This window comes from Vombatus ursinus, unplaced genomic scaffold, assembly GCF_900497805.2.
Source record: "Vombatus ursinus unplaced genomic scaffold, bare-nosed wombat genome assembly UNPS02014798.1, whole genome shotgun sequence".
Classification (NCBI taxonomy): domain Eukaryota; kingdom Metazoa; phylum Chordata; class Mammalia; order Diprotodontia; family Vombatidae; genus Vombatus; species Vombatus ursinus.
Genome location: NW_020954576.1, coordinates 47,851,339 through 47,865,185, shown reverse-complemented (window position 1 = coordinate 47,865,185; position 13,847 = coordinate 47,851,339). Strand labels below are relative to the sequence as shown.

General features: G+C 47.1%; 1 protein-coding gene across 2 annotated transcripts in view; it reads right to left on the bottom strand.

The window, feature by feature from the left end:
• SLC41A1 (solute carrier family 41 member 1) overlaps positions 1-9,351 on the bottom strand; it is a 39,916-nt gene extending 30,565 nt beyond the window's left edge. Inside the window, exons 1-2 of one of the 2 annotated variants that reach the window (XM_027871608.1) lie at positions 9,272-9,351; positions 5,950-6,992 (exon numbers count right to left, since the gene is read on the bottom strand). In XM_027871608.1, the coding sequence (XP_027727409.1) occupies positions 5,950-6,408 (459 nt within the window). In that variant the 5' untranslated portion in view covers positions 6,409-6,992; positions 9,272-9,351. Of the gene's footprint in view, positions 1-5,949; positions 6,993-8,441; positions 8,533-9,271 lie in introns of those variants that run through there. The other variant, XM_027871607.1, reaches the window with a different exon arrangement.
• Between the last annotated feature and the right edge of the window lie 4,496 nt (positions 9,352-13,847).

Genomic DNA, 13,847 nt, shown 5'->3' with positions numbered 1-13,847 from the left:
TTTTTTCTCAATCATCCTTCTTGATCTTTCCACAGTGCTTGACAGTCAATCACTCTCTTCTCTTTAGTTTTCATGACCCTACTCTCTCCTGGTTCTCTTCCTATGTGTCTGACCACTATTCAGTCTCCTTTGCTGGACCTTCATCCAGGTCATACTCATTAGCCGTGGCTATTTCTCATGGCCTTGTGCTGGGGAAGACCCTCTTTTCTTTTCCCTCTGTATTTTTCACTTGGTGATCTTATAAGCTTCCATGGATTCAATTATAATCTCTATGCTGATGATTCCCAAATCTACTTAACCATTTTTGACTTATTTCCTATCCTCCAAAGTCAGATTTTCAACTGCCTATTATATACCTGGAACTGGATGTTCCATCGATATGAGAAATTAACTCAGCATGTCCAAAACTGTACTCATTATCCAATGAGATAGTATCTGTATAGTGCTTAGCATGGAGTCTGGCGCAGAAGAATAGGTGGCTAATAAATGCTGGGTCACTTCCCCTTCCTCTATCCTTCTCCCTCCAACCCTCCCCCAACCATCTGTTGTTCCTAACTTTCCTGTTCCGAGGGAGAGCATCATATCCTTCCAGTCACTCAGACTGGCACCCTCGGTGTCATCTTCAGCTACCCACTCTTTCACTCCTTATATCTTAAGTGTTGTTGATTCCACCTTTGTGATATCTTAATATTCTCCCCTTCCCTTCTCTTAACACTGACACCATCCAGGTTCAGGCCTTCATCAACTCATGCTTGGACTACTGCTAGTCAAGTCTGCTGGTTAGTTTCCCTGGCTCAAGAAGATTCCCACTCATGTCCAACCTCCACTCAGCTGTCAAAGAGATCTTCCTAAATGCGGGGCTGACCACGTCACCTCCCTATTCAGGTATTCTGGGATTTAATGAGTCTGGTTTCTTTGCTGTCCTTTGAACAAGACATTCCATTACCCCACTCAAGCATTTTCACTGGCTGTCCACATGCCTGGAATTCTCTCCCTCCTCTTTTCTACCTCCGGGCTCCCTTCCAGTCCCAGTTAGAGTCCTACTTTCTATAAAAAGCTTTTTCCTAATCTCCCTTAATGCCAGTTAGTGCCTTCCCTAGGTTGATTCTCTTATTCTGTAATAATAACAATAATAAGGGGCGGAGCCAAGATGGTGGAGTGAAAGCAGTGACTAGCTTGAGCTCTCCCCCAAACCCCTCCATATACCTGTAAAAAATGGCTCTAAACAAATTCTAAAGCAGCAGAACCCACAAAAACACAGAGTAAAATAATAATAACAATAATAATAATAATAATAGTTGGCATTTAGATAACACTTTTAGGTTTGTAAAGCATTTTATAAATATTTTCTAATTTTATCCTTACAATAACCCTGAGAGGTAGCTACTATTATTATCCCCATCCTAGCGAGCTGGAAACTGAAGTCTAGAGAGATTAGTGACTTGCCCAGAGTCATACAGCTATTAAGATATCGGAGGAAGCATTTGAACTCAGGTCTTTCTGACTTAAGGCCAAATGTTCTAACAACTGAACCACCTAATTGCCTGTAATGTATGTATGTGTGTACATATTTATATATCTACATATAGATATATAGGAGACAACATGCAAACGACAATGTACAAATATATATATACACACATATATATCATACGACAATTATATAATATGCAAACAACTCTGTACAATTGATATATATCTTAAATAAGATATATGCTTGTATATCTTATTTAAGCTATAGGATAAATATCTTATTATGTATTATGCCATATATTATATATCATATATTGAATAAGTTATAAGATAAATATATCTTACTTATAATATATACTTTATAAGAGTATATATAATTTATAAGCTATATATGTTTGTATATTATTTGTTATATATATTGTGTGTTTAATCATATTTGTATCTAATTGCTTGCTTCATTAGACTGTGCACACTTTGAGAAGGGGGCTGGTTTTTTGTTTTTCCTTTCTTTGTATCCCTTGTGTTTAGAAGAGTGTGTGGGACAAAGTGCATGCTTAATAAATGCTTGCTGACTGACTGAATGATAGATATTGATGAGATCATTGCTCCATCTGAACAGTAGCAGCAACAGTGGTAGGACCACCTCGGATGGCAAGAGAGGAGAAACTGGGTCTGCTGGGTCATTTCCAGGGGAACTGAACTTTGCAGCCAGGGAGTGTTTACTGGATCCAAGGTTTCTGATGAGCCACCCAGAACACCTCCCCTCCTTCCTGCTCACCCCCAGGGATCCAGCCAGCCTGGGCTGCCTCCCCTCCTAAGCATCACGGAGGCTCCGGGCTCCCTGTGTGGGGAGAGGTACATAGCTCACTTGTTTGTTCCCTCCTTTTCTGACTGCCAGCCTTCAGCCCTTACCCTTATCTCACTCCAGCTGCTGGGCTAGAGCAGCTGAGTGAAGAGGGTAACAGATAAGAGGGGATTACAAGTGCACCCTTCGCTGGGGTACAGGCAGCCAGTTCAGTAGCTCCAAAGGTAAAGCTGTAGAGGGAATGATATCCTGCAGGCAAACCCACCTTTCCCCATCTTCTACCACATCCACCGAATGCCCAGGGCTGCTCTGGGCTTCAGCTTGGGTGTGCAAAGCCCCTAGGGGTTTGTCTAGCTCTCCCAGGCCTGGCCCAGAAGGAATTCTTCCATTCTCCAATTTCTCAGATCCAGGATAAATAAAGAGGAAGGCTAGTTCTGTTTCAGAAGGAAGGGAGGAAAAAGAGGAGAGGCCCAGATCAAGAATAAGAAGGTGATTGTTTTTCTCTACTCTGCTCTAGTCAGACTACATCTGAAATACTGTCTTCAGTTTGGGGTGCCACAGTTTAAAAAGGATTTTGATAATAAGCTGGAGAGAAGCCAGAGAAAGGTAAGGGTTGGTGAAGAATCTTAAGTAATGTCAAAAAAGAAATAGCTGAAGGCATTGGGAATGTTTAATCTGGAGAAGAGTCAGAGGGAGACATGAGTGGGTTGGTTTTTTTTTTTAAAGTATCTGAAAGGCTGTCATACAGAAAAGACATTAGATTCGTCTGTCTGGTCCCAGGGGACAAAATCAGTGGCAATGGGTATTAGCTACAATGAGACAAATTTGGGCTTAACTTTGTAACAAAGAGAGCTCTCCAAAAGGGAATCCGCTGCCTCTGGAGAGAGCGAGCATTCCTCCTTTCAAGCAGAGGCTGGTTGGCTGACCACTCGTCTGATATGTTATTATGAGGATTCACTTTGGGGGGTATGGATTGCACTAGATGGCTGCTGAGGTCCTTTCCATCTCTCTCTTTCTGCAATTCTGAAATCCTTAGAAATCTGATGACAGTCCCCACTGCCCAAATGGAAGTCACAGCATCCCTTGCCCTCCATGTGTTCCTGCTTTCCTATTGTATCACCAAAGTTCTTCTTGTTCCCACTGCTCTGTGCCCAGCTGCTGCCGTCTGGTTGGGTCAACTCAACTCCTCATATTGGGGCAGGGGGAAGAGGGGGACAGGGACAAGGAACCCTTTCTCCCAAGGCAGCCGATTCCCTTTCAGAGATCTCTCTGTTACAAAATTGTTCCTGAACCATTGTCATTCACAGAAAATACATGACAACCAGCAGAGGCATCAAAGTAGAGAAAAGTATATTTTTACAGACATTCATTCATTCATTCTCTGGCAGGGGCTGACCCCTCCTCCCTCTACCTCTTCACAGTTCAATTATCTCGTTCTCATGGGCTTTGAAGCGCACGATAGAGGGTTAGGTCTTTCTAGCTTTAGAATCCTCTGAGTTTGGGTGAGTAAGAGGGATTGCAAAAGAGGCATGGAAAGCCGAATGAGACTCCTTTGAGAATCCCAGACCACAACATTTAGGTGGCCCTATTCTTCAAAGAAACGATGGCCCCTCTTGCTCCTGCCATCCTAATGTTTCATGGGCTCCAAGCTTCGGACCAATGGTGTCAAACTCAAATAGATACCGGGGCCACTAAACCCAACCCTAGCTCTCCTCCAGAATTCCCTTCTTAAATGAGGTTGCAGGCCTAGTGACAGATACCAAACTACAACAGGATAAAATATAATCAGGGAGAAAGCATGTGGATCAGTGATGACCAGCCTTTCAGAAATGGCTGAGAACTAACAAACCAGACCCATTGTTTCCTTCTCTGTCATTCTATCTCTAAGGCCTTACAAAGTGCCTGACAATGTAGGGCACGGAGTAACTACTACAGGTGAGAACCCATAGCTCAGTTCTCCTACCTTCCAGTTGGCTTTCCCTTTTGGGTAACAAATCCCAGGATGGTGGGGGTGGGGAGAACACATGACTCCCTTGTAAACACCCAGCCATGAAGCAGCAGCTGCAGAGTTCCTCACGAAGGGCACGAGTCAAGGCGGTCAGGGGGTGGGCATGCTGGCTAGATTTAGCCAGAACTATCTGGAACTGTTGGCTCCATGGTCCCATTGGGGTATGAGCCAAAGGAGATGCCACTGGGCATTGTTTGAGAGGCTAACAATGTCCCTGAGCAAAGCAGGAGCCAGTTTTCTATTTCCTATGTCTTCTGTGGAGCTAGAAGGGTGAAGGGGATGCCCTCTGCCTGCCGCAGACCTATTTCTTCCAACAAATTCAGTAGTCCCAGAACCCCTTCCTCTCTTGGAAATGGCAAGGGATGTTTTATGGTCAACATCACATAGACTGAGAGCTCCCCAAAGATGGGAGTCATGTCTGCCCCATTAGGCTGGAAGCCTCCCCAGGGTGAGGGCCACCTCTCTCCTTCCATCAGCCCAAGAAGTTTGAGGGGAGGGCTGGTATCTCCACTACAAGACTCTAAGCTTCTAGGGACACGGCCCAGATTTCTTCCTTTATACCTCCTTATAGCACAGGGGCTCAACACACAGCAGGAATTTGATATGTTCTGTTGATTAACTCAGATCTCAGCTCTTTCAAGGAGCTAAGAAAATATCCTACCCTTTGAGAACACCCAGTAGTACAGTCTCCCTGACACATCCTGTACCCCATTACTGTGACACACACAAAAAGCTCCAGGCTTGCTTAGGCTTCCTCGTCAACGGACTATACACTAGACTTAGTCAGAGGATCTGAGTTGGAATCACTGCTCTGCCTCCTTCCTTATCATTGAGGGGACCCTGGACAAAATCACTCAACCACTCTGGGCCTCAGTTTCTTCTTCTGTAAAGGAGGAGACCTTTCTGCTCTAAATCTTCGACTCTGTTATCTTCCAGTTCCCACCCCGAGTCCTACACACCAGCGTAATGAGAAGCCACCAAGGCAGATAGATGTCTTGGTCCTACTCAGGTCTGGTCATCTTTCCTCTTCATTTTGCTTTAGCATAATTAGTGCTGATACTTTTCCTGTCACTGTGTGTATCCTAGCCTGTATGTGCATAATTTTAAGGAGACTGTGCCAAGATGACAGGCAGGTGAGAAAGCATTTCATGACCCTTCTTAGGCACTGCAAACAAAATCTCCTCCCCCACCTTGTCATCCAGCCAAATCCCTGCCTAGCAAGGAAGGCTTAAGATTAAGATCCCTGCTGGGACCCCCTGAAGGCCCAGATGAATGGATAAGAGGGTTGGTAGAATAGGCCAAACACAACCAGCTGAGTTGGGGCCCACAAAGGGGCCCACCCTGAGGGTTAGCAACAGCCCCTCTACCTCTTTCCACACCAGAGCACTAGACCATAGCCTGTGCATGCTAGGCAATTATTACCCTCTCCCTGGCTCCACACAGCCCCCTCCCTTCCCAGAGGCTTCTGAAGAAAATCATTGGGAGGCCAGTAATAAGAGCGAGAGTGAAGGATCCTGTCCAAAGGGGAAATGATTTTTCTGGGAAGACGCTGCTTCTGGGTATGAATGCCCCTGCCATGGAGGCTAAAAGGAAAACTAGAACGGCCAGCTTCTTCCTTCAGAGTACAAGGTAACCAGTCTCTGGTATTCCCCAATACTCCTACCTGCACAATGTCCAGCACCATGCCTGCAGCAACGGTCCCAAAGCCAGCCAGGAGAAAAGGGAAAAGCACCTGGAGCCCAATGGAGAAGGAGGTCTCCTTGAGGGGAGAGGCCGGCTCAGGGCCACGATCAGTGCTGACATCGTCACTCTCATTACTCTGGCTCCCGTTCTCCAGGAGGGCGTCCTCCTCTCGAAGCCCTTTGGCATTGGCCCGTGACTCGATCACAACCACCTCCACTCCTGCCCCATCTGGACCCAGGAACTCAGAGGTGCTAGCTAGTGGCTCCCGTCCAGGGATATCTGCTGGGCAGGGCAGCTCAGGAGGGCCAGCCCCATTCAGTTGGTGGAGGTCTTTTGGCTCTGGCTTGGAGGACATGACAGGGGAGAATGGGAATTTCTCTCTTTCTCTCTCCCTTTTAACTCCAGAGAGACCTGAGTCCCAGGGAGAGCCCAGGTTCATTGGCCGTCTCCCACAGCTCTTTGCTCCCGCCAGATACTGTGAAGATTGTTCCACCAACAGGCAGCCCCATCAAGCACTGAGGCCACAATCGGGAAGGAAAACAAGAAACACACCCCACTGGACTCAGCAGCCAACCACTAGGGGTGTGAATGCCTTATTCCCAAACTGGAATAGCGGTCCAGTCCCCTCCTTGTCCGGGGGTGGGGGACAACCACAGTTCCTTATCTTCTTTGGTTCTCAGCAGGTGCACTCACCCCACATCACTTGATTCCTGAGGAGAGCCTAACCAAATTTGAGGCTGTCCTGCAAGGGGATCCCAGTGGTTACTCTCTTAGGAAAGCAGCTTGGGTTTGAGTCTTTCAAAACACAGGCTCAGCCTGGGACCCGGCTCCTCTGAATCTCTTCTTGCAGATGGCACGTTCGGTATTATGACACTGTTGAAGTTATACTGGTTCCAGGGAGGATCACAGCTTCCCCCTGCCTCTGCTCTCTCTTCTGGCTGTCCCCTTACTTTCCTAGGAAGACTGTGGACCTCTCCAAATCTCTGATTATTATTTAAAGTCACAGGAACCTATGCTGAACACCTTAAGGGGGAAGGAGAAGGGGGGAAAAAAATTAAAACATTCATGGGGAACTCTCTCTCCAAAGTAGGTTTAGTCACCCTCAGATTTCCCTCCCTCCGATTATTTAAGTACTCTAACTATACTTCATCTGAATAGAAATGTGGGGAATTTCCTTTTTCATCTCCCCAAATAGTAACCAATTCCCCTAATAGGGCCTGCTAGGAACCTGGTCCTGGCCTCAGCCTTTGGTTGGGTAGACAGTTCAGAACTCTCTGAATTGCCTTCTTAGCAGCCAGAGGTGGGCAGGAACAAATTCAGTCCTCCTGATTGTTTCCTGGCAATTCAAGGTACTAGAAGTCTTCACTGTCAAAATGAATGTGTTTCACATGGGGTTAAACTATACTATAGCCACCCCACGGGTGAAAAAGGGGCAGCAGCTTCCACCACCCACATGGCAGTGTGAGATAATTAGGCTTCCATGAGACATCTGAGACAAAAGAACAGGAAGACTCCAATAATGGAGGGCACGATGTTCTCCTCAGGAGTTTCCAGAAGTGAGTCTGAGGCCCCTCTAAGACTCTGGCCACATAAATAGCAAAGATTAGAGAAGGCCATGGGAGAAAAGGGCAAGGCTGTCAGTCAGAAAGCTGAGAGACAGGCTGAGGACAGGTTCAACTCTGCCCACTCTTGCCCTTGAGAATCAACAGAGTTGCAAAGAAAAGTACAGTCAACTCTCCATTAACCGGGTGGTGAAAGTGGATTGGTGACATTGTCTCTAGTGCGGATTCCTTCCCCCAGCCCTCCCCCTCTTGGTTTTGGAGCTTGTAGAAAGAAGAGAAGAAGCTCCAGTGGGTCCGTGCTGATTAATGGAAATTGCTCAAGCACAGATAAAAATACAAACAGAAAAAAAAAAAAATGCAGCACCTCTTTGTAGCTCTGGGGGTTCCTGTCTATCCTGTCTTAAGAGAGAGCCCCTGGCAATAAGTCCTACGCGATGTTCGCCAGAAGGCCAATTCAATGAGGCTCTCTAGAAAGAGTGAGTGAGTTTGTGTGTGTGTGTGTGGGGGGGGCAATCCTAATTGTCCCTAACAACCCCAAACATAATCAACCTCAACTCTAGTTTGTTGGGAGATGGAGCAAACTCAAGTAACTGGGATAACATCATTGCTGACGAAATCTCCCTTTAACTCCTTTACCCTGCCCTCCACCACAGGAGTACAGGAGGGGGCCCTAAGGCAGGAGACAAAAGGGTTGAAATTGGGGGGGGGGATCAGTACCACAGTTCAGGGCCCAGACCTATATGGGGGGGGCAGGGAGGGGTAACAGTAAACTCCCTTCCTCCCCACCACCACTTAAACTCTCCTGCAAGCTGATTACATTCTTGCAACTGCACCCCCCCCAAAAAAACCCCTGGACTTAACAGTAGTTATCTGCCCCCCACCCTCGGCCCTGGAAGAAGATGATGGGCACCTGGGGCTGGCGGTCTTGGGGGGGGTGCAGGGTACCCCCTCTTCTCATCACTCCTCCTCCTTCGCAGTCGTTGTCCTCCGCGGGCCCCCCGCGCCCCCCACCCGCCCGCCAAGGCGAGTGTCCAGCCACGGCGCCGGGCTCGCTACATCTCGCCCCCGCGTTACACGGAGGCCGCCGCTCCGCTTCCACGAGGGGGAGGTGGAGCAGGCAGGATATACCTCCCGGAGCCGGGCGTGGAGGGGTGGGGGACCCAGGCTGGAGGGGTGGGAGAGGGGGAGCTGAGCTCCCTAGCCCCCAATAGCAGCTCCACCCGCAGCCTCGGCCCGGACTGGTTGGCTGCTAACAGCAAACGTGATCTAGGGCGGCCCGGCCTCCCCACCCCACCAAAAATAGAATGCAGATGGACAGCGGCAGCAGCCAACCCGGGGCTGGGGAGGGGGCGGGGTGGCGGCCAGCCCCGCCCCCCTCCTTGCTTTTGTGCTTTATGAGACGCGGCTGGGGAGGAGGGACGGAGGCTGCGGAGAGGCGGAGATGGGAAATCGGGACTTCGTGGCGGCTGCTGCATGCTGGGGTCCCGGCGCCCCCTATTCCCCCTTCGCGCCCCGAGGCCTCCCAGCAAATCAGCGCCTTGGCTGCGGCCCTCCCGTCCTACTGGCGTGGGAGTTCGGCTGCTCCCGGCCCTGCTCTTCTGGGATTTCTCCAGAATAGTCCCCTCCCGCTAATCTGCCTTTGCAGTCTGTGTCTTAGAGTGGATGAAGAGCCGTCCAAACCTAGCCTTCCGAGCCAACCTCCCAAGCTCAGCATCCACCCCCCAGAGCCAAAGAAGATACCTGGTTGCTGGGCTCTGTCATCTTCATCTTCTGTCCCTGCTGCGTTACCACCTTTCCTGGAACCCGGGTCCCTTTCCGGGCGAGTGGCTCAGAGCAGGCGTGCATCCGCCTTAATAAAGCCTCAGGCTAGTGGAGGGATGGAGTGGAAGACCAGGTCAAACTCGTGGCTCTGGTCCCAGACTCAGCACCTGAGCGGGAAGGGGGGCAGGGCGGGGAGAGGGAGGTAACGCCTGCCTGTACGTGGCTGGGTCTTTGAAGTCTGTGGATCCTTTGAGGGATACTTCTGCCAGGGATACATTTCATGTTACTTTCCCTGACGTACCTTTTCAGTAAGATCATGTTCCCTGGGGGGCCTCTTGGTTTTCCATGCCCCAATCCCCCCTCTTCCGCCCGCACACCCAAACCCACCACGGCCTCTTCTTTTTTAGGATGTTTTTGACCCACCCTTATCCCCACCCCTTCTTCCATCCCTGGGTTTCTCTGTTTTCCTCAGTGGAACTTCTGATAGGCATTTCCTTCCTTTCTTTTCTTTACTCTTGGGAAGTGGCTTTGGGGGCTACCAGCCATGACGTCATTCTAGCCCTGTGTGGACCGGGCCCAGCTGCCCAAACCCACAGAGTATGTGTGCACATACAGTGAGATAGGCAGTTTGGACTTGGTAAATGCTGTTGGACAAGAATGAAGATGATTTAGGCACCTATAGAAACACCCACAGAAACAAAAATAACAAAATAGTTTACACATAGACTTTAAGGTTTGTAAAGCACTTTACCGATATTATCTCACTATATCATACACAAACAAATTGGCACACCCTAGGATTCCAGCACAATGGCCAGCAATGTCACCTGTAGCTCTCAACCCCAAACACTGTGAATGGAAATGGAGTATCTCAGCAGAGAAGTGGAGCATGGGAGAGAGATGGGAATCAAGTCTTCATGCTTCTGAAAGAAAAGCTAAAGTCCCAAGACTCCACTGCCTCATTTCTTTTATTAATCCGTTCTCTAATCCCTGCTTTTCCACCCCCAGACCAGTCACAATCTCAGTAAGATATTAGTGTAAAAAATAAAACAAAATGATAGAGCTGGTTTCAGGAGACCTGAGTTCAAATGCTGTTTGTGCCACTAGACACCTGTTAGTGCAAATTACTCCTCTGAACCTCATTATTTATCTGTAAAATGGGGATAACAAAATATGTACTACTTACCTCATAGTGAGGAAATAACTTTCTAAACATTTAAAGCACTATATAAATGTTATTATCTCTTACTGACTTATACGTGGTGGGCTAGTAGGTTCTTCCCATTGTTATCTCTTGGGAAAGTCAAAGGCAGTAACCTTTTCTGGGCAAAAGCTAAGTTGGAGGAGGAGGGGGCACATTAAACCTCTGACTCACAGAGGCTCACCTGGAGTCAGGGTGATGGGTAAGAAGGGTGGATGGGACCCAGTTTCCTGTTAGCCCATTCAGTTATGACCTCAAAAAGGGCACTTAACAAGGATGTGGGTGTCACGAGGCCACAGATATAAAAGGAGCAAAGCCTAACCTAGGACTCTGTGTGTGTGTGTGTGTTTATTCTCTGGGTATCATTAACGAACTCTGAATACCATGTAGAACATGGACCACGGAATCCTCAGAGTGAGAACACTCTCCAAAGCCCTGCTAGGCTTTCTGCAGGAGGTGCCCTCAGGTTCTAGTGCCTTTCCTTCTGAGATTACCTTTTATCTACTCTGTATATATGTTCTGTGTACCTTGTTATTTCCATGTTTGTTTCCCCCATTAGATTGTGAACTCCTTAAAAGCAGGGAACTTTTTTTTTGCCTTTCTTTCTATTTTCAGTGCTTAACAAGTGGCTGATACATGGTAAGCACTTGACTGACATGACCTTGATTCTAAATACATACTTAAAGGATCCCAACCAGAAAGATAATTTCTCCTATACTTAGATATGTTTCCTTCTTTCTCCCTCATACTTAAAGAAAGAGAGGAGAGAAAGAGAGGAAAGAGCAGGGGGAAGGGAGAGAGAGAGAGAGAGAGAGAGAGAGAGAGAGTAAATGAGTGAGTGAGTTCTGGTGTCTTATTCTTTCATTCATCCAAAAAAACCCCCAAACTTTAGTACCTACTATGTGCCAGGTACCATGCACACATCCTTGTGTGAGAAAGTACTTTATAGTTAACCTAAATCCTTCATGACTGCTTTCCTCTTCTTCTGCCCTTAGTAAAGATGGAGAATAACATATCGTAACCTTTTCTGAGGCTGAAAGACTGATTCGTCACTCTAGTCCTGGTTCCTCTGGGATGAATAATCCTCATCTTTGTGTTTTGTTTTTTTATTTTATGTGGGCTGTATGATTCTTCATCACAATATTTCTTCTCTGCATTCTCTCATTCTTCCTGTTTAACTTCAGAGCTCAGAATAGGCCTCAAAATGTGAATCTAAGATTGAGGTGGGACGCATACAGTCTTCTGGTTCTTACTGAGCAGTGAGTCCCGCTAGCCAAAATCCTCAGAAAACTCACAGTGGGAGCACTCACCCAGACTGAATTTCTCCAGAGAGGAAAGGAGATGCCAGGGCCAGAGCCCCTAGAATATCTTTTCTGTCAGTGTTCTGCCTAAAGGATTAGACTGATCTGGCCTGGTTAGGTTACCCCACCCTTTCCCAATTCCAGCTCTTTGTGATCCTCATTACCTTCTTATATGCTCAGTTGCTGCCCAGCAATGCCCATTCTTATGGCTGATCCATGGACCTTGGAAGTGAATATTAAAAAAGTCAAATGTTTTGAAGATGAGCCCTTAATCCCCTTGACCAGCATGTCGTGGTCATGGGGACTGGCCTGACACCAATAGGAAATATCCTACCTTTTGTTTATGAGGAGGAATGATGCCCCCTCTTATTTTTCCCCTCACAGTGAACCTTCCCAAACTATCACCCTCCCAGAGGTCAACTTCCTTCCTGCTGCCCAGAGTTGAGGGGACATCCTCTCCCTGCTGTGGATGGCCATGATTCATTCTGTTTTGGGAGTGGGGGAGGGGAGTGCCTATACTGGCAGCTCTCCCCTCTTCTACCACAGGAACACCAGGCCAGAGGGTACCCTCTCCCTCAACACCTGGACCATCTATCCTAGGCCCCTTGGGGACAGCAGTTTCCGAAGGGCCATTTCCTGCTTTTCATGCTGTGGGCATTTCAGATTCTCTAGGTCTGGTATTACTATGGACAGCTGAAAGACCTATCTGGTGAGCAAAAATCAGAAATGGGAAAGTACTTTTGGAACAAAGGCTTTGGGTCAATCTTGTCAAAGGGTCAGAGTCAGAAATAGGGCCACATTCTGTAAAGAGGAGTACTGCAAGGTAATTCAACATTTTTCAGTCCTCTACTTAGATCCCCTAATCTCAGGCTCTATTTCCTTCCTCCTCCACTTACAGTCAACACTGGCAGCAGCAGGGATCTTCAAAGAAACCAGTTCTTTGTCATGGCAAAGGAAGATAATCAGTTGGGGACTGGCTCCTTTAGCTATGGGCAGTTAAGTTTTAAAAACCTAAAGTTCTCCCAGGGCTGAGGCTAGCAGGTGGGTCTAGCTTGGAAGGAAGAAAGTCAGGTTGAATATGAAATTCAGAGCTGTGTTCTAATGGCAAGTTCAGCATGTCCCAAGCTGAGCTCATCATCCCTCCCAAACAGGTCCCCCGACTCCCAGCTTCCCTCTTTCTGCCACAAACAGAGAAAGGGAGATACCATCATAATTACTCAGGCCCGAAACCGTGGAGTCATTCCTTCTCTCTTTCAGCTTCTATATCCAATTGGTGCGTCACACACCAATTGTCTTCACTTTGAGGTGTCTCCTGTATGATTGTCAACTAATCAAAATTTGTTAAGTGTCTATTGTGAGAAGAGTTCATTCATTGTGCCAGGCTTTTGGAGGAGATCCAAAGTTTATATAAAACATGACCCATATCACTACCTTAATCTAGGTTCTTAATTTCTTAAGGACTTAATTTCTAGTCTCCTGTAGTATCCTCCTAGAGGATCTCCAGAAGACTGATTTTAGTCTCTCTTCTCTCCAATCTGACTTTTTTGGGCACACACACCCATACACACACACACACACACACACACTCACACACTCCTTTAAAATAGTTTTGATTTATTGATGTTTTAGAGATTTTAAAAAAATGCAATATTACCAATAGAACCTTTCCTTTTTAACAAGGAAGTAGAGTTAAGAAAAATAAAACAACACATTGACAATGTCTGACGATGAATGCTTTATTTTGCATCCACAGTCTCCTACTTCTTGCTGAGAGGAGGGAAGTCAGACACCTATTCCTTCAAAACTATTTTTGTTTTACAGATCCTTGGCTCAGTAATCTGCAATGTCTCCCTGTTACTTAAAGATTGAAACCTAAACTTCTCTGTCTCCCTCTACAATATGGCCCCACCCTACCATATTTTAATATATCTATGATCACATTGATATGTGTTCCATTCACTGGTGTTGATAGCAACCCATCCACACACACAACCCAACCCATGCACAAGTATGACTCTTTTTAATGTCCTTCCATAAATCCCCAGATGGGGTC